The sequence below is a fragment of the Rosa chinensis genome, chromosome 7 (genome assembly GCF_002994745.2).
Source record: "Rosa chinensis cultivar Old Blush chromosome 7, RchiOBHm-V2, whole genome shotgun sequence".
In the NCBI taxonomy this organism is placed as follows: Eukaryota; Viridiplantae; Streptophyta; class Magnoliopsida; order Rosales; family Rosaceae; genus Rosa; species Rosa chinensis.
The window spans coordinates 28,762,538-28,789,048 of NC_037094.1; the positions used below are offsets into that span (position 1 = coordinate 28,762,538).

General features: G+C 44.6%; 1 protein-coding gene across 1 annotated transcript; it reads left to right on the forward strand.

The window, feature by feature from the left end:
- Positions 1–1,171: 1,171 nt before the first annotated feature.
- LOC112177743 lies at positions 1,172–25,216 on the forward strand. Its single transcript, XM_024316002.1, has 6 exons — positions 1,172–1,303; positions 5,110–5,186; positions 5,289–5,362; positions 5,837–5,958; positions 24,763–24,870; positions 25,154–25,216. The coding sequence occupies exons 1-6, from the start codon at positions 1,172–1,174 to the stop codon at positions 25,214–25,216; spliced, it is 576 nt and encodes a 191-aa protein (XP_024171770.1).
- The last annotated feature ends 1,295 nt before the right edge of the window (positions 25,217–26,511 follow it).

Genomic DNA, 26,511 nt, shown 5'->3' on the forward strand with positions numbered 1-26,511 from the left:
CTTCGTAAGAGAGTCATTTAAAATTAATATAATGGGTCGAATAAATATGCAAAGTTATAAATATTTTAGTATCTTATGCACAAGCCAACATCATAATGGCTTAATTCTATCATGAAATCCAAGCATAAAAAACATGTTTGAACAACTAAAACTTCTTATATGACCGAAACATCAAGACAATGGAGTAGGTTCAAGAATTTTCTGCTACAAACCCTTAACTTTCAAAAATCATAACTTGCTATTAAATCATTTGATGTGATTCTAAGTTTGAAATTCTCATTGACATGTCTACTAAAACTTCTCAAGTTAAGTATAGGAACTTAAAATACGAACAAAATGCTATAGACTTCAGCAAATGGATGTTGGGTAAGAAACTCGAAAAACTCATTTTGGTAGTGTAGACACATGTTTTCTTCTTAAGGTTATATAAAATTCTTCAAAATATAAAGCTTTTTATGCCGATATGTTCTTGTTGTCAATGTGCTTGTGAGCTACTCTTGCATATGGCATGATATTTTTATGAGACAGTACAAGATAGGCTGCAACTCTTGTTGATGTACGTGGTCTATGAGGATTTATTGACTCTTTAATATTGTTTGTTGTCTATAGTGCGTGGAAATGAGTGATTATTCTTGTGAAGGTTCGAGCATTTTTGGCTCATGGTACCTACTGTCTATATATAATTGCTCTTGTTTCCTCTCCCTTGATGAATTAATGATTTATAATTAGCTGGAATGAAATTTCTTTCATTTAAAAAAGGGAGTAAAAATTGGGTCAAGGACCCTTTAAATTATTTGGTAGGCATGCGTCATTTGTGTAATTTCTCCTAACGAGCGCTAGGTTTTCAAAATATCCTCTTCTCTCCGTCCGGCGGCGCGTCCGGTGACGCTGTTGTCGGACGGGATCTGTTGGCTGCGGTTTTGTTGCCTGTGTTAGCTCCTTCGATCTGGTTCACAAGGGATCAGAGGAGATGGTAGGGGAGATCGAGGCGGCTGGCAGGTTGTGGTTCCTCTCTTGCTAGCCAGAGGTAGGATATGTGGGTCAGCGGCGGGGTGCGGTGTCGCGGGTTCAGAGGTGGACTGGAGAGGAAGAGATCGTGGCGGCGAATCAAGGCTCGGATTGGACTGACCCGATCTGGTTTGGATCCGATCGGACCTGTCGGTTCTGGGTCATGGCGTTTGACTTCGACATGGGGAAAGGAATGGGTGGAAAGGGCGGCGCTTCTCCTGGCGGGGATGGAGCGAGGTGGACGACGATCCGGCGATTGTGGCTGTCGGTGGTGGGATTAGGCCACGCTGGGCTGGCAACCTGTGATCTGATTTGGGCTTGGGCCTGGGCTCTAGTTCCAAATTGTTTTTTCTTTATTTGGTTTATGTTTTTTTGTTTTTCTTTATCCGCAAGTACTGGCATAATGCCAGCAATAATTCCCTGTTATTTTATAGCAGGGCGATGTGGGCTTGGTCCCAGACTGCACACCCTGTGTGCCTGGTTTGCCCTAGTTAGGTGGCGGGCTCATTGCTTGGTCAAATTGTCGCAACCTCCTAGCGGTAAAATGAAACTAAGTGTCGCCGGATTTATTTTCCGGTGGCAACATAGTGGGAAAGCTGCTCTAATTAGTATATTATGGCTTCGAGTAAGCATTTACTTTCCGGTATGTCACCACCTTTGTAAAGCTATTAGAGTAGCCAAATGTGCACTCTTCGCTAATTGGTGCTTTTTAGAATACATATCTTTAGTTGAGACGCCTGTTATTATCTCGGGTGATTCTCTCAATGCTGTTTATGATTTGGGGTTTAAGCTATATGTCCCCCCCCCCCCCCCCCCATGTATTCTATGGTTTCATTAATGACTACGGCTTAAGGGCAGCCAATCTGGCCCTTCCTCAAAAAAAAAAAAAAAAGGGAGTGAAAACCACACTTCCCAAATTGTGATATACATTCCTACTCAACTTGTAAATATTTTTTCACATGCTGTTATCTTTTCAAAAAAATCTAAACAACTTAAAAACCAAGAAAACAAAATCAAGATTTTTGAAGATTGAAAATCCCAAGTTATTAGTGTTGTAGTGCGATTAAAAGCCCTAGGAGAAACCCTCTCAAGCCTAGCAAGCCTTGCTGGGGCCGGCGCCGACCCTCCATTGCTCGTTCCTATGCAACACTTCAAAATCCTCGCTTGAAACTGCAGAGGGCTTAACAATATAGAAATGCAGGATTCTCTTGTTGATATTGTCCGATGTCAAAACCCTAGTATGGTGTTTCTTTCTGAAACCCTAACAACGTCGAATTTGCTGACGACTATTCGTTGGAGAATGGCCTTCGATAGAGTTGTGTGTGTTCCTAAAGATGATGATTGTCATGGTCTGGCATTGTTTTAGTGGAATGATACCCCAGTTAGACTCCGGAACTACTCTGCAAATCACACAGATGTTGAGGTTGGGGCTGTGGGATCAGAAGGCATTTTCAGATGTACAAGTATCTATGGAGTCACTATTCCAGCAAATCGTATCATCACTTGGGATCTCCTCTGCCTGTTAGCTTCTCAACTTCATATTCCATGACTGGTAGCCGGGGATTTCAACGAGGTTCTTTGTCATGCTGACAAATCAAGCTATCCACCCCGCAGTAAAGCCCAAATAAACAGATTCAGATAAGCCCTTATAAACTGTGATCTGATTGACATGGGGGTTTGTTAGAGTGTGGTTTACGTGGTCTAATTGCTTCACCAAGGAGAGACTTGATCGAGCTTGCCAGACAGTCCAATGGAGAGAATTGTATCATTTCTCTAGAGTTATCATCCTCCCTTTTAGCCAATCTTACCATTGCCCTATTTTAATTGAGATTAATCCGGAACCAACTCCAATGCATCAAAGACCTAGATCTTTTTTATTTGAGGAGATGTGGCTGCCACACCCTGATTGTGCTAAAGTGGTAGAGCAAGGGTGGATGCTCCCAACCTCTGGGAAATCCATGCAACAGGTTGGCAGAAAGATCAAGCATACAGGCCAACTCTTTTTAAGTTGGAAGCCGGTGTTTTTCAACAAAGGCAAACAAAAATGAAGTTAATCCAAGGCAAACTAGAAGAGTTGATGAAACAGACCTTTGATGTTGGACACTTCGATGAACAGAAGATGTTACAATTCCTTTTGAATGAACTACTTACTGCAAACAAGACTTACTGGAGACAATTTTCTAGACTTCAATGGTTGAAAGAAGGAGATCAAAACACAACCTTCTTTCATAGACGAGCTTCGAATTGTAGAGGCCAGAACTGAATTAAAGGGCTAAACAATGAGGCAGGGCAATGCACTTCTAAACCTGAGGAAGTCTCTCAGCTTTTGATCTAGTCACTATTAGTAAAATAACAACACACACGGATTTAATGTAGTTAAAAGCCACATATATCCGTGCAAAATATAAACACTAACAGAAATCCATGTAAAATGAGCATAATTGGACCCACAATAATTTATACAATAACAATATCAATGGAAATCCGTGTGCATAAACAACAGTAACATATATCTATTTAAAAACTAAAACATTTTCACACGGATATCTGTGTGAAAATCAATTCACACTGATTTCTATATGTATTATAAATTAGTTTATTTCGAAATCATTAATTTTTTATGTTATGTGAATTATGGAGGGACGGATTTCCGTTACAATAAGTATTTGATACAGATTTCTGTGTGAAATGAGTAACACACAAATATCTGTGTGAAAAGAGCATAATTGGGCCCACAGTAATTTATACAATAACAATATCGACGGAAATCCATGTGAATAAACAGTAGTAACAGATCTATGTGTAAACGTTAAAATATTTTTACACGGATATCTGTGTGAAAATCAATTCACACGGATTTCTGTACGTATTACAAATTAGTTTATTTCGAAATCATTAATTTTTTTTTGTTATGTGAATTACGGAGGGACAGATTTCTGTTACAATAAGTATTTGATACAAATTTCTGTGTGAAATGAGTAATACACGAATATCTGTGTGAAAATGTTGACACAGATATCTGTGTGAAAAGAGCAATTGGCTACAGAATTCCGTGTGAAAAAGGAGACTACACACAGAATTCCGTGTAAATAATCGAATGAAAATTGACATGACAGTTAGTGGTTTGCCGAGCTAAATACACACGGAAATCAGTTGCAAATGTGTAAGTACTTCACACGGATTTCGGTAGCAATTCTGCTTATAATTAGTAGATTGATCAAATTACGCCGACAGTAATTGCTATACTACTGCCAATGATCACCAACCAAGAGATGACATGCTTGACTATTACGGCGTATTGATAGATATCATAAAATTAGACTATTACAATGGTAGGAAAGTACTGCTATTTGAGGGGGATTGGATTGATAGTCGGACTCATAATCGAGGATTGAAAAAAGATGAGTTTGGGTTCATGTTGGTAAACTTTAATCATTTGCTTCCACCATCGGATACTTTTATATTTGCTAGTCAAGCACAACAAGTTTTTTATATAAAAGATCCTATTGAATCTAATTGGAAGGTTGTTGTGAAGACCAAACCAAGAGAATTTTTTTATATGGGTGTGGACCTTGATCTAGAACCGTACGCACCTCAATAGGTTGTCCATGGACTGAATGACGAGGAAGATGTGACGATAGCACGCATAGACATCTCAGGAGTTAATTTGGACTAGCAGATCATCATCCATGAGCACAATATTCATTTTTTGCTTCTAATTACTTTATAAGAAATATTGTGCGTTTTGCAAGTATTTTTAATTAATATAATTTATGTCGTTGTTAAAGGACAATTTTATTTTTGATGTGTTAATTACAAGCCGATGATATTTCATAAAGTAAAGAAAGAATATATTTAATTTTGGTTGGTGGTGAAATAGCTTGAAAGTAAATTATTATCAATAAAAATAATAGCTAATTACTAAAAGAATTAGAGAATCACCGAAATATTTTGAAACAAAAAATAAGGATGGGCCAACAATTTATTCCCGCTCAATATTGAGAAACTCACACGGATTACTGTGAGTACCGTTAAGAAGGAAAAAAAAAAAAGACTGAATAACACGCGGCCGCTCTTAGCACTCAATATTGATTTGTTTAGGGTATACTTTCTTTTCCACCACGACAACCCAAGGTGAGAGCAAACCTGGAGTTCATCCCCAAAGTCATCCGGTACCGGTATCTTTGATCATTTTTCTGTTTCATCCATTACTTTTCTTGGTGAAATCACAACTCTTGGTCCATTTTACCCAATGTTTGAATCTTCTCTTGAATTTCCAGGTTTCAAGACTCAAGCTACTGCAATCGGGAAACCCCCAAATCTCTTCCTTCTCTGTCTCCATTTCAATGTAGAGGTACCTTTCTAATTTCTACCACTTGGTGTTTCTTTGGCTTGTTTCAATTTCTAACTAATGAATAACATACTTGATTCTTGTCCATACACAATCACTGCTAGGTATGGTTTTCCCAATTTCGCTGCTTTTTATGAGTTTGTTGTGCCAATTCTAAAATTCACTATTCAAATTAGGAATTAGGGTTTATGATTATTAGACCATTGAATGATTGGGAAAGAAAGCTATAAGAAATGTTAATGTTGTCTGGGTTCTGAATAATCAAAGAGTCGATTTAGTCACACTTAAGCAGCATATAGATGGCCGAACTTGAAGTGAACAATTAAGTGGAAGCTCAGTTGGGTAGTAATTAAACCATGGAACTTGGGAACTTACTTTATAAATTTCGATGTTAGTGGTATGAATGACTCGTGAGTTCAGTTTGGTCTTTGGGAAATAGTGCTGATACCTGGGCATGTGTTTCTGATGATTGGACAGGTCCTCAATGCGTGTTTTCTTGTGCGAACGAGCATAGGTCGCTGTCTAAACAAAAGTTTACTTGTTGCCTAGCATTGGATGGTGTCAATGTACTTGCCTCTGGTTTTGAGGCAGATGAAAAGGTACTGTGCCTGCAGTATGTGCATGTATTTTTTTCATTTTTGGACTTGCTGAAAAATATAGTGGGTATTAGGAGTAACACCTGTTACTTATCTTTGATGATCACTCATTTGAAATTTATCTTGATTGACTGAAATAAAGTCACTACTACAAAAAGTTAATCACACAACGGAACAAAAATCATCTGTTGTGTGTTTAAGCAAGCTTTATTGCACAACGGTACTTGTTATATTCTGTTGTGTGAATGCCAACAAACTGAAAACTTTTTTATCAGAACTACATTGCACAACGGAAATGAAGTAATGTCTGTCGTCTGTGTCTTAAATAATTTAGCGACAGATTTCCCTCCACTTTGGAGTCTTGGTCGGCTCTTGAAACATTGAAATTTGGGCTACTAGGACAACGGGTTTTACTATTTCCGTTGTGTGATTGAAAAACTAAGCATCAAAATTTGAGGAAGCTTGCTCAAATGTCTTCCCCTAGATAGGCCTAGTGCAAGCTGTTGTAATTGTACAATAGATTTAAGATTTTTTGTTGTGTGAAGATGGAACTGGGCGGCAACATTTTGAGCCAAAATGCTGAAGGCGCCATGTTTCCCTCCACGATTTCACATTTTGATTTTTAGTGCTGCACTTAGACGACAGTTGGTGAGATTTCTGTTGTGTGAATAATTTTGAGAATTTTTTGCTAGGTTTAAACAAAAGAAAACAAAGCCTTCCACTTAGTCCTCTCTCGACAATCAACACTCCCTCAACACGAAACGAAATCTCAGTCCTCTCTCACTGTTAATGCTTAAAAGTCCGGCGGTAGCTGAACCTTCGTTAACGCTGATCCGACTGGCGGGTTGATACCTGCGATGTTCTTAAAGCTTTCGCTATCTGTCAAATAAAACACTGGGACGTCAGAGGGAGACCGCGTTGGGCGGTCTTCGACTCTCCGATGCCTAAGTTAGTCCACCTATTTATGTTGACAGAGTAACAATAGGTAAATATGGAATGCTTAATTAATGAGGAGAGAGGAGAGAACCTTTTATGGGTGAGGAAGAGGTTGACCTTCTCTTTGTTTTCGATGTGGGACTGATATGCTTCAGTTCCCCTTTTCAGAAGCCTCTGATGCCATCTTGGCGCGGCGCGTCGGCGGCGATCTGGAGGTGGTCCGACGTTGAGGCTGTAGCCCGTCTGGCAGTGTGTCTGCATGTCATTCCTTTGGTTGGAATTAGTACCTCTGGCGGTACAATGAGCGTGGCCCATTATAGCTAATTATGCTTGCAAATGTACATGTATGTACAAGTCCCCCAAGTCCCCAGTCAAAGAGGGCAATCTTGGTTGGGGAGTTGTTTGGCGGTTCGAAGCGTTTTATTCTGCTAGACTTTGCAAGAGCATAATTAGCGTCAGTGCGTTGTCAACCGTTGGTTTTACTGAGCAAACGCTTTATACCCTTTCGGGTGGGCCCCCCAGGGAGTCCCCCACTCCCCGGCGAAGATAGACCTCCGGATGGTCGGCAAATTGTTTGTTGAGGGGGAGCTGCACGGAGCAGAGGGTGTTGGGTAGCGAGCCCAATGTTTAGCACCCAAATGACGGGGGTCAACGTGCCTGATCAGGGCCGTCGTAGACTGTTGACTAGTCCCCGTGTCCTGTAGGGACGGTCTGACGGTAACGCCGCGTGGCGGTCGTTGTCAGAGTGAGGCGTGGCCTCGGGATTCGCCGTTTGGCGGGTATCCCCCTCTAACTGTAGCAGGAAGCAGCGTCCGGTAGACGTGCCTGGCGGTACTTTGTTTGAACGATGTTGCGTTGAACAAAGCACGCAGTTTGCAAGTTGAAAGGGGGGTTCCGCCAGAGGTGTATAGCGGAAGATGCCCCGCTTGCATGATGGCTAGGGAGAAGTTCTGCTGACGGGGTTTCACTCAGCGGAGACTTCGTCACTTGGAGGGTGACAAAGGAGAAGTTCCGCTGGCGGGGTTTCGCTCAGCGGAGACTTCGTCACTTGGAGGATGATAAGGGAGAAGTTCCGCTGGCGGGGTTTCGCTCAGCGGAGACTTCGTCACTTGGAAGATGACAAGGGAGAAGTTCCGCTGGCGGGGCTTCACTCAGCGGAGACTTCGTCACCTGGAAGATGACAAGGGGGAAGTTCCGCTGGCGGGGATTCGCTCATCGGAGACTTCGTCACTTGGAAGATGACAAGGGAGAAGTTCCGCTGGCGGGGTTTCACTCAGCGGAGACTTCGTCACCTGGAAGATGACAAGGGGGAAGTTCCGCTGGCGGGGATTCGCTCAGCGGAGACTTCGTCACTTGGAGGATGACAAGGGAGAAGTTCGGCTAGCGGGGATTCGCTCAGCGGAGACTTCGTCACCTGGAAGATGACAAGGGAGAAGTTCCGCTGGCGGGGTTTCACTCAGCGGAGACTTCGTCACTTGGAGGATGACAAGGGAGAAGTTCGGCTAGCGGGGATTCGCTCAGCGGAGACTTCGTCACTTGGAGGATGACAAGGGAGAAGTTCCGCTGGCGGGGCTTCACTCAGCTGAGACTTCGTCACCTGGAAGATGACAAGGGAGAAGTTCCGCTGGCGGGGCTTCACTCAGCGGAGACTTCGTCACCTGGAAGATGACAAGGGAGAAGTTCCGCTAGCGGGGATTCGCTCAGCGGAGACTTCGTCACTTGGGGGATGACAAGGGAGAAGTTCTGCTGGCGGGGTTTCGCTCAGCGGAGACTTCGTCACTTGGTGGAGTCATCCCAGTGGTTACTTCCACCAGACGCTTCGTCTGGTGGTGGTTGACACGTGTCTAACCCGCAGGGGGTTAGCGTGCGGAGGCTTGTCCCCTAAGCCTGGCCGTCTTCTCGCCATAAATGGTAGTAATTATGGATTTCGCAACCGAAGCGACGCCTCGGTTAATCCGGGTAGTAAGTGGAGGTCTGTGACACGTGTACGGCTGTCGTGTGATATCGTTTTTTAGCGGACGGCGGAGAACGCGCTGATGTTGACATAAAAGGGGGGGAAACCCAGCGAGATTTGACACTTTGGTAAAAGCTTCAAACTCACAGTCGTGTTCTGCTTGCTCTGCCTGTCCGAGACTGAAGAAAGAGGTTGCCAGAGCTTGGAGATACCGTTCCCGGAGAAACGACGATAGCACCCCCGAAGATTGCTGTGCACCATCGTAACGTAGGCTTCACCACCGAGGTTGGTATCTGGATTTCCCTTTTCCTGTTTTATTGGATCTGCTATTTTCTGGGTTTTGTTGTTTGTCTTTCTGGGATGATTCCTGTTTTTTCTTTGGCGTGTTCTGAGGTGTAAAATGAGATTTGGGGGGGGGGGGGGGGGGGGTGGGGTTGGATTATGGTGGTTGGCAAAGACTTGGTGTTCAGGGATTTGTTAGATGGTCGAATCTGGGTTAAGTGCGTTTGTTCCTACTTTGGGATTTTCTGGGTTTTGCTCTTGATGCCCTTGGCTATAACTGATGTAAGAATAGGCTAGATCTGTGTTTGTGCTAACTGGTGTTGGTTTTAGGGTTTGGGATGGCTAACGTCATAGAGATTTCGAGCAGTGAGGATTCCGGGTCTGACGTGTCGTTCAGCGCGGCGGATAGGATTTTTATTGATTCGTTGCGTCCGTCTGCCCATGCAGGAACCTCACTGCCAGAACCGCTAGAGGTTGAGCCGCTACAGACCATACCTTGGGAAGTAGCTATGGGTCGTGGTCCGCGTCCAGAGAGCTCTAGGGCGGGTGAGGCCGCTGCTGCCAAAGCTAGGCGCGACGAGCGTTTGGCGAGCAATAGTGCTGCCAGCGGCTCCGCTGGGGAAGAAGAAGCAGCGGGGCAGAATGCTGAGTCAGCGTGGTTCCTCCAGGATGGCACCGCCGTCGACGAGGCAGGAGGGCGGATGAATGCCGCCGCTGTCACTCGAATGAAGCAGACGTTCCGGTTGCCTGGCTTGGTGAAGCTCCGCCAGCCGACGGCGTATGAGAAGGCGTCGATTCTCCCAGTGGGATTTGCGGCGGTGCATGAGGCGATATTCCGCCAAGGAGTGACACTTCCGCTGGTGCCGAATCTCCAAATCCTGGTGTGCGAATTTGGCCTTGCCTTCGGTCAGATTTGCCCCAACATGTGGCGGTTGATGTTGGCAATGAACTCACTGTGGCGGTTGTCCGGGTGCGAGGGACCTACTGTGGCGGAAGTGCTTCACTTCTACGAGCTGGTGTACGTGAAGCGCCGAGGTTGCAGAGGGCAAGTGAACCTGAGCCGCAGTCAGGGAGCGCCCAAACTGATCGAGAATCTAAGGGACTCAATGTCCTACTGGCGGGGGACCTTCTGCGTCGCCACAGAGGGTTGGGAGTATCACGCCAGGTCGAACGAGGAAGGGCCGACATATAAGATTAAGTCGGAGTTCCAACCCATCCGAGGTTGGTAACCGGTTTCCGCTGAACGTAGTTGGCGGGTTCATGTATTTACAGACTTGTATTCTTACTAACGATTACTGTGTTTGTGCAGCGGGACTGCGGTATACCCTAATGCTCGAAGAGGAGTGTCGCGTAGCGAGGATCAGAGGTTGCTGGCGGAACCGCAATTTGTTGGACTTCCGACTTCTGACCGGTTGGGAGTTATTAGTCGAACAGCGGCTAACTCGCTCCGTTGGTGAGAAATCTCCGCCATACCTTTTTTTTTTTTGTAACAAGTGATCCGGACTGACGGGTTTTCTTTTTTTTTTTTAGAAACCCCGCCTGGTAACAAATCGAGTCGCGACGCTTTTGAAAAAGCAATGGACCGCGCGGAGATAGACAACTTTCTGGAGACCATGTACGCCGAGGGGCTGGCGGCCCAGAAGACGCTGGTGAACCCCGAGACACTGGCGCTGAGCCAGTCCGAGGTTCCGGTGGTGCTGCCAATGCCGCACCACTCCCATCTTGGTGAGGATGGTCTGCCGGTAGTGCAGGCGGGGACCCAAGTGGCCGGCGGGGAGAGGGGAAGCGCTGCAGCGGGGCAACAGAAGGAGCGGATGCCTGCCAGTAGGCGTGGCCCCCAAAAGGAGAAGGTGGTGCAACCGGCGGAAACTGTCACTGTACCAAGGGAGGAGCCGCCGGTGAGGACGACGAGGACCGCCGCCGGGAACCAAAGGGCGCTGGAGAGAAAACGTCGGCAAGTTGACTCTCCTTCTGAGGAAGAGGGGAGGGGGTGGAGGTGATCGGGGCCCGCTAACAGAAGAAGGCCCGACAAGCTCCGTCGAAAACTGTTGCGGTGGAGGGAGAGGCGCCCGCCGCTAGTGAGCTGGACTCGTTCGCCGAGTATGCTGCGTTCATGACAGATGGTGAGCGGGAGTTCCTCTTCCATCTATGCGAACGGCTAGGGTTCGGCGGCCTAGCGGGTATCTCGCGCCCCACGGCAATTGACCAATCGCCCTTCAGCTCGGCGTTTGGTCAAATATCGGCGGGACTACATGACATGTTCGTGGCGGCATCAAAGCAGCCCCTGGTCGAGGGGGAGCTGAGGGAGGAAATCCAAGGTCTCCAGAGGGAGTTGGCGGAGGCGAAGGAGCAACTGGCGGAGGTAGAGCGGGGGCTGGCCAAGGGGGAATGTGACTATGCCGACGTCCGCGGTAAGCTCAACGTAGCCATCGAGCGGGACTTGGAGAGGAATGAACATGTCTCCAAGTTGGAGCAGGACATCGCCCTGCTGCAGGAGCGGATAGCCGCCAAGGACAAAAAACTCATTGTTGTGCAGCGGGAGTCCACCGCCAGAATGACTGAGGTGAAGCGGCTGGAGGGTGAGGTTACCCGCCTGAGGGCTGAAGGGAGTACAGCCGCGGCCGCCGCCGTTGAAGCATTCAAGCAGTCGGCGGAGTTTAAGAAGGCGATGATCGAGTCAGCGAAGGCTGGAGCTGTAGCAAACATAGACATGCTGAAGCGGAAGGGCGCCATCGACTTCGCCAAAGCGTCACAGCCTGATGTGCCGCCGGCTAAGAGTACCCCGCTGGAGAAAGATGACGTGCCTGCCCCAACGGGAGGCGCCCGGTCAGGCAGTGGATAAAGTGGCGCACATCCGGCGGAGGGGTCCCAGCAGACTCCCCACCCCACCCCGTCGGAGGTGTCGCGTGCTGGATTCCTGGCGGCGCACACCCGGGCGGACGGCACCATAGAGACCCCAAGTCCGTCGGCGCGAGGGTCCGATCAAATGAGTCGAGCGATTGTGCCGCCGCCTGCTGAAGCAGAAGATGCCGAGGGCAACCCCTGAAGCCAGCTGGGACCATACTAGACTGTCTTAGTTTTTTTTTTTTTTGGCATATATAGCCGTTGAGGCATGACAATTTGTAATGAATGTTGCAAAATGGAATGAAGTATTGAATTGCTGTTTGCTATGATGTGTTTGTACTGCTAGCACTTTGAGTCGTTTGTCCATCAATGAAACATTAAAGGAATTAAGATTGGTCCAAGTGCACCGTGTAGCGGACGAGGTACGCTGACGATTGTTGGCGTTGCCAGTTGCCCTCAGTGCTAGACTTGGTAACAATGGTTTGAATAATTCCTCGTTTCATTGATAGCTGATTGACCAGTGTACAAAAGTGGGGTAGTACCCGTTGGGTAGCTTCCCTTAGCTAAATATTGAACAAAAATTTAGCTAAGTCAAGATGCTCCTGGGTAGCGATCTGACTATTTGTAGTAATACCGAAGGTGTTCGGTATTCCAAGGGTGGGTCGACGTGACGCCATCCTTGTCCATTAAATAGAAGGTGCCTGGGCTAACGACTTCCACAATTTTGTACGGGCCTTCCCAAGTTGGGTGGAGTTTTGTTGGTGGCGGAATAACTTCCTTCATTACCCAGTCCCCCAATTGGAGGTTCCGGGCCTTGACTCTGGCGTTGTAGAAAGGCGATACCAGCCTTTTGTTTTGCAAGTTGTGCAAATGGGCCCTGTGTCTTTTTTCTTCTAGGAGGTCCTTGTCTAAGTTGACACCGTCGTTGTTGGTGTCTGGGCAGTAACCTTCGACCCTAGCGGTAGGCTGAGTTACTTCAATAGGCAAGACCGCCTCCGTGCCGAACATCATACAGAAAGGAGTTTCACCAGTGGCGGTAGTTGGAGTTGTCCGGATGGCCCATAGGACTTCTGGAAGCTTCTCCGCCCACAAACCCTTGGCGTCGTCGAGCTTCTTTTTTAGCAGCTTCTTGATTATTTTGTTTGCTGCTTCGACTTGGCCGTTTGTTTGGGGGTGGGCGACGGATGCAAAACTTAACTTGGTGCCCAAGTTGGCGGTGAACGATATGAGTTCTTTGTTGTTGAACTGTGTACCGTTGTCTGTAATGATTGTATGTGGGACACCATAGCGGCAGTAGATGTTCTTCCAGAGAAATCGAATGACCTTGGTGGTAGTGATTGCCGTCAGTGGTTCCGCCTCTATCCACTTGCTGTTGTAGTCGATGGCGACGATGATGTACTTGAACTGGCCCTTGGCGGTCTGGAACCTTCCCATCAAATCGAGGTCCCACGTGGAGTGAATCCAAGGGCCGATGATAACTGACAGTGGTTCGGCCGGTGCATGTGGGAGATCTGCAAACTGTTGGCATTTGTGGCAAGACCTCGAAATTTGCCGAGCGTCATCGCCAAGTGTGGGCCAGAAGTAGCCCTGTCGCAATGTGTGGTTGGCCAAGGATCTGGCGCCTGAGTGGTTTCCACATTCTCCGCCGTGGATTTCCGCTAGGACGACCCTTCCCTCCTCTGGGGTTAGACAACGGAGGTTGGGATGGGTGAATCCTTGGCGGTAAAGTTTTCCATTTTGGATGTTGTAGCGGGTTGCTCTCCGCTTGAGCTGTCTTGCCTGGACCTTATCTTCTGGCAGTGTGCCGCTGCTTTTGTATGCTATGATTTCGTCCATCCAGCTGGGGTTGACTTCAATGTTGAAGATCTCCGCCAGGGTCTTTGTGATGCTTAATTGGCTTGTCAAGGTATTCCACCCTTGTGTGCGCTGGACTCGGCTGTGGCTGGGCGGTTGCCAGTCTCGCCAGTGAATCAGCCTTGGCGTTCTTTTCCCTGGGGATTTGTGTGATGTTGTGAAATTTGAACTTTTTTAGCAACGTTTTGACGTACCCCAAATATGCCGCTAACTGCTGGTCCTTGGCCTGGAAGCTGCCGTTGACCTGGTTAACGACTAACTGAGAGTCGCTGAATATGTTGACGTTGTCAGCCCCTGAGTCAATGGCGAGTAGCAGACCGGCGATGAGTGCCTCGTACTCTGCCATGTTGTTTGAAGCTTTGAAGTTGAATTTCAACGCGTACTCCGCGTTTAGTCCCCCAGGTCCTGTTAAGATGACTCCGGCGCCGCTGGCCTTGGCGCTGGCGGAGCCGTCCACATACAGGTTCCAATCTGACTGTAGGGGATTTGCCTCCTCAACTGTTACCCTTTGTGTTCCGGGACCTGTCTCAGTGCCGGGTTCCGGCTGACGCTCGGTGAATTCAGCGATGAAGTCCGCCACTGCCTGGCCCTTCATGGCGGTTCTTGGCCTGTATTCTATGTCGAACTCGCTGAGCTCAATGGCCCACTTGCTGAGGCGCCCCGAGTGTTCAGGATTCTGCATCACTTGCCTCAGCGGCTGATTGGTTAAGACATGGATCGTATGAGCTTGGAAGTATTGGCGGAGGCGTCTGGCGGCAACGATAAGTGCGAGGGCCAGTTGCTCCAAGGGAGGATACCTTGTTTCTGCTCCGTTCATGCCTTTGCCGGCGTAGAACACCGGGAGTTCATCTTGGCCTTCCCGTCGGACAATGGCGCAACTTACCGCCGATGCCGATACTGCTAGGTATATGAATAGTGTTTCTCCTTGCACCGGGACAGAGAGGAGAGGGACTGCCGCCAGGTATTCCTTCAGGCCTTGGAACGCCGCCTGACATTCTGGGTTCCAGTCGATGACCTTCTTGTGAGTTGTTTTGAGGAGTTTGAAGAATGGGGCACACTTATCAGTGAGTCGAGAGATGAATCGAGAAAGGGCGGTTAACTTGCCCTGAAGGCACTGGACGTCCACCTTATACTCGGGGTCCGCCAGGTTAAGGATGGCTTGTACCTTATCCGGGTTAGCCTCAATACCTCGCTCGCTGACGATGTAACCCAGAAATTTGCTAGCGGTGACTGCAAAGAAACACTTTTCTGGGTTGAGGCGCATACCATAGGCCAGGAGGATGGTTACTATGATCCTGAGATTTGCCACATGTCCACTGGCCTTTATGCTCTTAACTAGCATGTCGTCCATGTAGACCTCGATGATTTTTCCCAGATGCTCAGCGAACATGGCATTCATCAACCGCTGGTAAGTTGCACAGGCGTTCTTCAGACCGAAAGGCATGACATTGTAGCAGTAGAGGCCTTTGTCGGTGGTGAAGGTGGTGCATTCCTGGTCGCTGGGGTGCATCTTGATCTGATTATATCCGGAGAACGCGTCCATCATGCTGAGGAGCTCATGTCCAGCGGTTGAATCGACTAGTTGATCGATACGAGGTAGCGGGAAACTATCCTTTGGGCATGCCTTGTTGAGATTTTTGAAGTCGACACACATCCGCCACTTGCCGCTGGGCTTTTTGACCATTACCAAATTTGAGATCCACTGGGGATAGATGACTTGGCGGATGAATCCAATGTCCTGGAGTTTGGCGACTTCTTCTCCGATTGCGCGGTATTTTTCCTCATTAAAGGCCCTTCGCTTCTGCTTGATGGGATAAAAGGAGGGTTTGATGGTCAGTTTATGCGTGATAATTTCAGGAGAGATACCTGGCATGTCCGCGTAGGACCATGCAAAGACGTCGGCGTTATCACGTAGGAATTGAGTGAGCTCTGCCTCCACCTCTGGGTTTAGTTGGCCGCCTATGCGGACTGTCCGCTCAGGGTGCTCGTCTGAGATGCAGACAACTTTCAACGATGTGTCCGGGTTGACCGGCTCCTTCCTTACATATTTCTCTTCCTCATCTCTAGGATCCTCAAAGATGTTTGGTGGCGGTGCCTCATTACCCACCGTCAGAATTTCATGGCGGCGCGTTGACCGCGCTATAGTGGTTGAATAACATTCTCGTGCCAGCTGCTGGCTTCCCCTCACACAGCCCGTGTCGTTGGGCGTGGGGAACTTCATGAGAAGCATGTACCCGGCAATGATGCACTTGAGCTTGTTAAGCGCTGGTCGGCCAATGATGGCGTTGTACGAACTGAAACAGTCGACAATAATGAATTCCGTATGTACCTCCGCCATGCATGGACTAGTGCCAATAACCAGTCACATGTAATCCGACCCTAGCGGTTGTGTGACGTCACAGGAGAAGCTGAGCAGTGGCTCGTGATCCTGGAGTAGTTTTTTGTTTCGCTTGAGATGGTCGTAGCAACCGCTGAAGATGACGTTGACAGCGGACCCGCTATCCACCAAGATTCTCCCCACCGAGAATTTACCAAGAATGGCATCGACCAAGAATGGGTCGTCATGGGGTAAATGCACTCCGCGCTCCTCCTCCTCCGAGAAGGTAATAGGTTCCCATCCTGATCTTGGGAGTTTGGCGGATCTCTCGTAGCGGATGTTGCAGACCTCCTTGGGATGATTAGCGCGTGCATAGCGCTTTCTTGCCCTGTGAGACATGCTGGTGATTGGAGCACCGCCATCGATGGTGTTGATGCGGCCCAAGGTCTCAACCTTGGCAATTACTAGTGGCGGTTGGCGCACCTTGAACTGCTCCAGCCTGCCGTCCCGGTATAAGGTTTCAACGGCCGTTTTGAGAGCATTGCAGCTGTTGGTATTGTGGCCGTTGTCCTCGTGGTATTTGCACCACTTGCCGATGTTCCTGGGTTTGCCCTTTTTGGGTACCTTGGAGGGGGTGGCGGTGGGATCTGATCCTTACACTGATTGTAGATGTCCTCATACGAGGCCGTCAGGACCGTGAATACTGCATACCGCTGGGAGGACTCCGCCTGCTTGTTGCGGTTATCCCCATGGGTTGGCCGGTTGCCCTTGTTGTGATGCTGGTCCTTCTGCCGCTTGTTCTGGTGGTGGCTGTGCTGCCACTCCCTCTTCTTGTCAGTTGGCGGTGCTGACTGGATCTTGTCAGCGGTTTCCTGATGAATGGAAGATGGCTGTGTTGACTTTGTTGGAGTTACTTGTGGCGGTGGGGTCTCTCCATATGTGATGAATTCCGCCTGGGCGAGAATGACCGCCTCACTCATGACGTGATCATACGTTGCATTGGGATGACTGTAGTTGAGGTGATAGAGGAACGGTCCCTTGAGAAGTCCCTTCCTGAAGGCCGCTGATGCCATTGTTTTGTCTAGGTCACGGCACTGAGACGCTGCCGCTCGCCACCTTGTGACGAAGGCCTTCAGTGATTCGTCCTCCCCCTGCTTGACGTTGAACAGCTGACTTGTGTTGTGATGCCCGGCGGACAATAAGATGAACCGGGAGAGGAAAGCGTGTGATAATGCATGGAATGAGCTGACAGACCCCGGCGGACACTCAAAGAACCAGCTCATTGCCTCGCCATCCAATGTTTCGCTGAACAAGTGGCACAATGTGGCGTCGTCGAACCCCTTGTTGTTGGTGACCTTCTTGAAGGTGTCCATGTGTACGAAGGGATCAGACATTCCGCCGTAATGCGACATCTTTGGGGTTTTTGCATATGCCGGTCTGACAGCCTGCAAAATTGCAGCGGTGAAGGGCCCAGGTCTGGAAGCGAAGAGCGGATTCTGAGTTGGCGCTGGGACGCCCGACTCCGCCCGGATCAACCTCTGCTCCAGTTGGTGCATCCTTTCCAACATCTGGGCAGTTGCTTCGGCGGCAGAATCAGCCTGAATGACCCGCTGGGACGGCCTTCGTCTCGGCACAGGGGGACTGCCTTCAGTCCTCGCCCTAGCCTCCGAGCGGTTGGTGTGCGGGAGTGATTCCGCCTCCTGCTCCAACATTAACTGGGGCATGGGCGGTGGTCCCATTCCCAACAACTCAGGTGGGTTCAGCGGTACTTGCATCCGTATGACCAGCCCCGGTACCATTGTGCCGGTGCTAGGTCGACTTCGCCTGGTGCTACGTGACTGCTCGCTCTGTGCTGGGCGGTCGGTGGCCTCCACCAGCGTCTTCTTTAGTTCCTCGAAACGTGCCATGAGCGTAGCCACTTGTCCTTGTGCTTCAGCCTTTTCTTTGAGTTCCTCCTCACGTTCTCTGTTTGCCTTATGAAGATCCGCTAGTGCTAGCTCGTACATAGTGACGAGATCTTGGCCCGGGGGGCGACTGCTGCTTGGATTTACCTCACCGCCGGGGTTGACCGGGGTTGTGAATAGTGCGCGGTTAACGCCTACCGATGGGTCGGAGGGTTGGGGGATGGAGGGATGGTCTGCCTGCTCTTCAGCGTTTCCCCCGCTACCGTTAGTCATGGTGAGTGTGGTGGGATGGCCTTTTGTTCAAGGATTCCCACAGACGGCGCCAATGTTAATGCTTAAAAGTCCGGCGGTAGCTGAACCTTCGTTAACGCTGATCCGACTGGCGGGTTGATACCTGCGATGTTCTTAAAGCTTTCGCTATCTGTCAAATAAAACACTGGGACGTCAGAGGGAGACCGCGTTGGGCGGTCTTCGACTCTCCGATGCCTAAGTTAGTCCACGTATTTATGTTGACAGAGTAACAATAGGTAAATATGGAATGCTTAATTAATGAGGAGAGAGGAGAGAACCTTTTATGGGTGAGGAAGAGGTTGACCTTCCCTTTGTTTTCGATGTGGGACTGATATGCTTCAGTTCCCCTTTTCAGAAGCCTCTGATGCCATCTTGGCGCGGCGCGTAGCGGCGCGTCGGCGGCGATCTGGAGGTGGTCCGACGTTGAGGCTGTAGCCCGTCTGGCAGTGTGTCTGCATGTCATTCCTTTGGTTGGAATTAGTACCTCTGGCGGTACAATGAGCGTGGCCCATTATTGCTAATTATGCTTGCAAATGTACATGTATGTACACTCACAAACCCTAAATCCCCATATCTCCTCCTCCTTGCTCTCAAATCAAATATCCTCCTCCTCGCCTTCAAACTATGGTCAATTGAAGAGATGCAGAAGACTAACAGACTCTTCAAGCTCCCTGTCACGAAACCTTAATAGACTAACATCTCCATGGCCGCCAACCGCGCTGCCGTATCTTCTCCACTGCAGCGAAGGAGGACCATGTCTACTCTCAAAGCCCGAAGCTCCCTTGTCGCCGCTCTCGCCACCCAAGCCTCCTCTGTCCCCCAGGAACATAAATGTTCAAATCCCTTTCACACAATCTAAAATTTTCCTTGATTTTCAGGTTTAATTGGTTCCGATTTGGTTTTAACATTTGGTGTTTTCTTCTTCTTGTTGCAGTTTTACTCGATTTGGCCAAGTATGTCTTCCCCAAGCAGTTCAAGGCTCGGACTCTCGAGGAAGCTCTCATGTCAGGTATTGTTTTGGGTTGATTCTGATTCCGATTCCGATTCCATCTTTTAACTAACCCCAAAATAAACCGACTAATAATCCCAAACCCAACTCCCTCTCTCTCTCTCTCTCTCTCTCTCTATATATATATATATATATATATATATATATATATATATATATATATATATATATCAAACCTGAGTTTGCGTTTCTGCTTCGCCTAGTCTTCGATCATCGTCTCAGTCTTCTTTCGTTAACGCTACAGTAACCATGGTACACTCTTTTTCTCTCTTACAGCCGTTAGTGTTGGGCTTGTTTTGGTTTAGTGATATAATTAGGAGAATGGAAGGCCTAAATAGTAATCTAACATCTGAATCTGAATCTGATTGTATATTGAACGTGATAATTTGTGATCGAAAGATCTTTCTAACCTACGTTTTCATCCTGGTAATTTTGTATAAGTAGTGATAAGGGGCCTGTATATCTAAGCATTAGGGATTGGATCATGGCTTAGGCGATTTAGAAATTTTGAACTTTGTTGATGTTTTCGTGCGGGTCATGCGATTCTGTTTTTAGTGTAAAATAGTACATACTTAAACTATTGGTGTTTATTGTTGTCGTTGTGTTTCAAGATTCAGTGACTTTGTATTTGATGTGAATTAATGACATTTAGCATGGATCACTGAGACTGCATATGATTCGATGCTGACAAGTATAATGAAGTTGATGGGGGAAATAACATTCCTTTCTCTGGTTTCAGGTTCTTCTATAGCCAGATCCCTTCCTTAATGAACATACCAGCATGCTTGAGAAAAGCACTGAGAAGGGGTCTGTTTAGGTTACCTTCAAAAGATGTATGTGCATACTATTCGAATGAGTTTCCTTAAAATGATATGTAGTTTGACAATATTTGGGTAGTATTACTTCAAATGGCTAATTACTTTTCAATCTTATTATTTCAGCATCCTTGAAGTCCAAGGTGCAGATGAATAAAATGAAAACTGTTGGTCAAGCAATTGACTACAGATGCCTTATCCATGCAACTTATGGGAACAAGACAATATCTAATTCGGTATGTATTCATGTCTCTTCATGTGTATAGGATTCTGTTGTGCTTTTTTTGTCATGAAACATGGACCCAAGCATGCTTTTAAAATAGGGTTATAGATTTATTTATTTATTTTTTGGTCGTGTGCCTTCCATTCTGGTATTGGTTGTGTGATGTATACAAAAGACTGCTAAATATCAGGCTTGTATTCTCTTGTAGTTTAGTCTATTAGTTGGGTAGTGAGATTGTTCTAGTTGCTAATGTTGGCAAAACTCTGAGTTTAATTGATGCCCTTTTGTTGTTGTCCTACTGAATTGGTATGAGATAGTTAAACCTGAGATTACTAGCCAAAGTCACTATGTAGTTTTGTTTACTTATCTGCATTTTTTGTTGGGTATACATGGTAAGTATGAGTAAACACTTTTCATTCATATTCACTTGTTTTCTTATCTTTTCCTTTCTTGTCTATAACTACTGCAGGTTGTAACAGGTCTGCTAATAGCTGAAGTTAATGTAAATACCATGTCTAAACTCTGTTCTGGTGGTGTATCACTGGTATTTAATTCTTTCTCTTCTTTACTCGAGAACTGTCTTCAATTTGCACCAATGCATATACTACTTTTTATCTATACATTATATTTTGGATTGCACAAACATGTTATATCTACTAGAGAATACAGAATCAAATTCTGTCTGAAGAATGATAGCACTGCAATAATATTGCTTTAATATTACCATCTGTCTCCCTATGCTTGTTTTCTATTATTTTAGGTTTTATTTTTCAACATCCTATGCTCTTTTGTGATTTGGAATCCTACATATGACGGTGTATATACCATCTTCCCCGTGATATTTTGGTCACTTGCACATGAGAGCAAAACTGATTTATTACCTCATTAGGCACATTAAACTAAATGAATGCAGTGGAACTTTAAACCATACGTGCTATTTCTTTATCATCTAGACCTGATAGGAGAAGTTGGGAAATAACTATTTTCTTCTTCCTTTCATCAACACCGTCTTACTATAATATCCTCATATGTATCTCTCATATACATAGGATTCTAAAGGATAGTAAATTAATAGACTACTGAACATAGATATATAGAAGTAGATTAATAGACTATTGAAGGTAGATAGAAGTGGAGTGAGAAGCCTCCCCTTGTTAGACAAGCTTTCTTACTATCTCAGTCTCTTTCATAACTGGGATTGATGAAGCTAGCTCTTCAATTTCCCTATGTTTTGAAACTATTCAAGTAGATGACACTTGGGCTTACATATTTTCAGTCCTAAAAAACTAGGAGAAAAGAAAAAGCTCTGACCACTTTCAATATATTACACATGTTGTGTCCAGAAAGAAAAAAGCCATATTCCTTCTATCTCTTCCAATTGATAGCCCCTCCGTCATGTTATTTCCTCCTTAATGTTGCATATACATCTGGTCCTAACCGTTTAGGTTCCAAAATATTATAATCATTCTAGATATTGTATTGTTTACAGTTACAATTGTCTCTTAGCAAGAACAATTATAAGGCTAACACCTAATATAGTTGTCTTGTGACTGACTTCAGGTATCTATGGCTATGAGGATTGTTGGTAATGTGGGAGTTCAAATTGTTTGGTAAGTTAACATTTGTTAATATATATATATATATATATATATATATATATATATCTCCCTCTCGCTCTCTCTCTCTCCCTCCCTCTCTCCTGGCCACTATTGATATATTCCAAGTTTGTTTGTACTTGTTTAGTTGTACACCTGCTGGTATTTGATAGTTGAAAACAGAGAGGTCTGTTTGGTTAGTGAATGTTGGTTGGGTTTTGGTAATTTTGATATTGAACTGGTTGGTTGTGTGTGCAATGTGCAATGTGCAGTGATCCTGCGCAATCAAAGACTGCATTTGTTACGTTCAAGGATGCCAAAGCTCTTGAAATCGCACTCTTGTTATCAATATGTACTCAAATTGCTCTCCTCTCTCTTGGAATTGAAGTTAGTGTGCCTAGTAATTCTATTCTCTTCATAACAATGTTTATGTCTTTACTCTTTACTTATTTAATTTTTTAAAAGTTTTTTCTGGGGTTTTGATTTTGTGTTTGGGAGTCATGATGCATCTTCTTCTGTTTGGCTGTAGGTACAAAAGAGGAGCTCGAAAAATCAAATTGCCCTGCAAGCATCTTTACCATAGTGAATGCATTAGCAATTTTTTTCCCTTTATTTTACATTGTTTAGATATGCCCAGTCTGGAACGTTGGCTAGTTCACACAATTTAGTTCCTTATATTGATTAGGAAAAGTACTATGCTATCCTCATATAGATCGATTAGGATAAGCATTCTCCTACTCTATTCGTTTGATTTCTTTTTATCAATCTTGTTATAAGAGGTAATTGACTGTAGAATGCTATATATTAGGCTTGTGAATTGTGACAAATACAAGTTCTAAATTATTTACTTCTATCATAGTTTGTTTTTGTTACTTATCAGTCTTCATATAGTAACATTCATCTAGATCAATTTTATGGTGAATATGGCTTTCCTTTCCAGCTGGGTGGGTTGGTTTTGGGATCTTTGTTGTTTCATACTGAGTTTATGTATATGTAATCAGCAACATAAAGAAGTGGTAATAGCTTATGCTGATAGCAATCTGTCCATTAGGAAAAGAATCTCTAAATCATGCCTTCTCTACATAAAACTGTCGAACCTGAAAATTTTGGTTGTGCTTGTCAAGTTCATTGAGTATGAAGTACATTACGTTTTTTACAGAGAAAATAATTATCCACACCCCATCTACATCTATCCAAAACTTTATATTATGGGGGTACAGTTATTGCTGGCAATGCTTTTATCATAAGATTATCTATATATGTGTCTATGTTTAGGTACTTCTCATATATCATAATGGTCTCTCATTTTTAACAGTGCATAATGGGTTGTGCTTTTCTCTTGAGCAGTGATGGTGCTAGTGAGTGGGGAAAAGGCACTTGAACTTGGGTTACATGCTCTTGTTCTTCATTCCTCTGGAAAACCAACCCCTTTTGGTACTGTATCATGCTCTTCTGCTGCAATATGTGCTAACTCGTGAAGCTTCACAATAAGCTTGGAGGTGATGCAAATGAGAGTATATATAGTGCACAAGATGCTTGATAAAATGGCACAAGAAGGTTTTGTTGAAGCGAAAAGATATTATATCAGCTTTTGATTCATGTGTAGCTGGCTAGGAATGCTTTCTTGTTTGGTACATTACCTAGTCACTTGACCAATGTATGGATGTTTGAAAAATGGTAATGGAATGATATGGATTTGAGTACTTTTATGTGGTAATTACTGTCCAATATTTAGTCTTACAACACAATGCAAATCAATGTGTTGCCTGACTGTAAAAGAGTTCAAAATTGAGGCTTTTCCTACAACAGTCACTGGTTTGTTACCCAATTTGACTACAATATTCACACCACAGCTAACCAAATAGAGTAGTTGTGTGAACTAACAACCAACAACGAAACAAAACAAAGTTCTGTTGTGTGAGGTTCATAACACACAACAGAAACCAAATAGAGTAGTTGTGTGAACTAACAACCAACAACAAAAGAAAACAAAGTTCTGTTGTGTGAGGTTCATAACACACAACAAAAATGAAATCATCTCTGTTGTCTGAGTAATCAATAGACAAGGGATATAATTCCAGTTCAGTTGTGTGTTATTAATCTCAGACAGCAAAGAATGAGTAATATCTGTTGTGTGTTACATATCTCAGACAACAAAGAATGAGTAATATCTATTGTGTGTTATGAATCTCGGACAACAAAGAATGAGTTATATCTGTTGTGTGTTATGAATCTCATACAACAGTGAATTCTTTCTTCTGTTGTCTGAATGTACCGACACATCCCCGCACATGCCATGCTAGGCACATGCTTGCGCAGAATTCACACAACTGAAACATATATTTTGTTGAGCAAAGTATTGTCACAGAACGATGAAATCACCGTTGTCTGATTTTTCAATCACACAACACTCATTTAGACCACGGTTAGTTCGGTCATCACACAACAGAAAATCACCGTCGTCTGATGACCTTTTTGTAGTAGTGAGTTGTAGTTGTTAAATCCAATTTCAAATCATTCTATATTTGCTATTTCTCCTTCATAAAGTTTTTCACTCTACTTTCATTTTCATTTTTCTTCTACTTTTACTATTTTGGAACGTGCTCTCTCTCTCTCTCTCTCTCTCTCTCTGTATAGTTTTTCTTTTCTTTTGGTAGCTTCATCCCTGTTTAGTCAGGTTTATAGCATGATTTCAGCATGAGCAATTTTTAGGAGTGTTCTGGTTACTAGTTGATAACTTTCTCTCTCTTTGGTTACTGATTTTGTTTATAATTGCGTTGCAGGTTAAGATAAAGAACTTAGTAACATCAATGGGGGGAGTTTTACATACTAAAACATCTTTGGATGTTAGCTTTGTCATTGCGAAGAATGCCTTGGCTGCAAAATACAAGGCAAGTAACTATACTGTTCTTTTTCACAATCTACCTTTTGATTTCTTTCTGCATCAATCTTGTTAAAATTTGAATTTTAGGTACATTTCAGCCAATAACAAAATGTTAGAACTGATGTACCAAGCCACACTGTACCTAATCTCGTAAATTTTGGATATGCTTGTACTTGAGTCATTTCTAACTAGAATCCAAAGATGTAGAATTCTCTCAGTCACTTTAGAGGTGGTGTTTGAGTTATATATCATTGGTACAAATTTATATATTTGGGTGTGAGTTATGGCAGGTTTCTTATCTCAAGGAGATATATGACTGGTATTTTCCTCCCTTCTTATGCAGTGGGCTGTAAATACATTGAAGAAGCCAGTTCTTACTATTAATTGGTTATATCAATGCTGCAATGAACATCGCATTGTTCCTCAAGAATCCTTTAGGGTTGTTCCTGTTTCTGGTTTGACGATCTGTGTTACCAGAATTCCATCAGGTTTATCTACTGTTCTTTTGTAAGAAGTGTGTTGTTATATTATATTATATTTTATATATATATATATATATATTGTAAATTTTTGTTGCTAGTGTGCTCGTCTCTTTCAGATGAACGGAAGAAGATTGAAAATCTTATCACAGAAAATGGTGGACATTATTCTGCTGAACTTACAAGGAAGTGCACACATTTGATTTGTGATATATCCTTTTATGGTGCTTAATATAAAGGCACAAATCTGAATCATATTCCTAGTTTTCTAGGATAGACCTGCATTTTAAGCATCTTCATGAAGCAAAGCCTTTAATTATCTATAATAGTGGGCTGTCTAAGATCATGTCTTCACTTTAATATAAACCAACACCACACTTTCGTTGCTAATGTGCTCGTCTAAGACCACGTCTTCATTTTTTTTATTTTTTTTATCTAGGCCTGCAATTTCTGTAGTGAGGAATACCATTTACATCTATTTTAGTTGTTCTGTTTCTGATGTTTCAGTTTTTGTCAGTTCTTCGTGCATGTTATTGTTATTGCAATTCCATTTAGGAACATGTTTCGATCTTGGTCTGCCTCAGCATTGACTTTCAAACTTATTGTGTTATTTGAGTCTTCCTGCATTGTTTTTCTTGACTGCTTGCATGCTCCAGTTGGATGATGATGCCCTACCATCGATGCATGACAACGTCCAATTTGATGATAGTAAATTTACCTTGTTTTTTGTAATCCAAGAATTTACCTTGATATGAAATGTATTTTGCTAGAAATGTAAAGAACATCTTGGTATGAATGTAAAGTTTTAATATTTTTGATTCAGTTGTGGATTTGTTCATTTTATAAGCAATATTTGAAGTATATTTATTGTAGAAAAATAAAAGTATTATTATGTTCAGGTTGCAGATTAATTAGTAATTTTTTTATAAAAAAATGTTGTCACTTTTACACACTAAAATCAGTGTGAGTTAGATTATATAGATTTCACATGAAAATCTGTGTCAATAATGTTATAGGTTTTGACACAGAAATCAGTGTGAAATAGAGTTTATATATTTGTCACAAAAATCTGTGTGAAACACATTTGGCACATAAATCCGTGTGAAATAGAGTTTATACATTTGCTACAGAAATCAGTGTGAAATAGAGTTGTTCACACGGACTGTGTT

Excerpts from the sequence above, each read along its gene's own strand:
- LOC112177743 (XM_024316002.1), top strand. The coding sequence starts at position 1,172 with ATGGCGTTTGACTTCGACATGGGGAAAGGAATGGGTGGAAAGGGCGGC. Across the intron at positions 1,304-5,109 it reads GATTAGGCCACGCTGGGCTG|GGTATACTTTCTTTTCCACC; the intron begins GCAACCTGTGAT and ends TGATTTGTTTAG. Across the intron at positions 24,871-25,153 it reads CCTTGGCTGCAAAATACAAG|GTTTCTTATCTCAAGGAGAT; the intron begins GCAAGTAACTAT and ends GAGTTATGGCAG.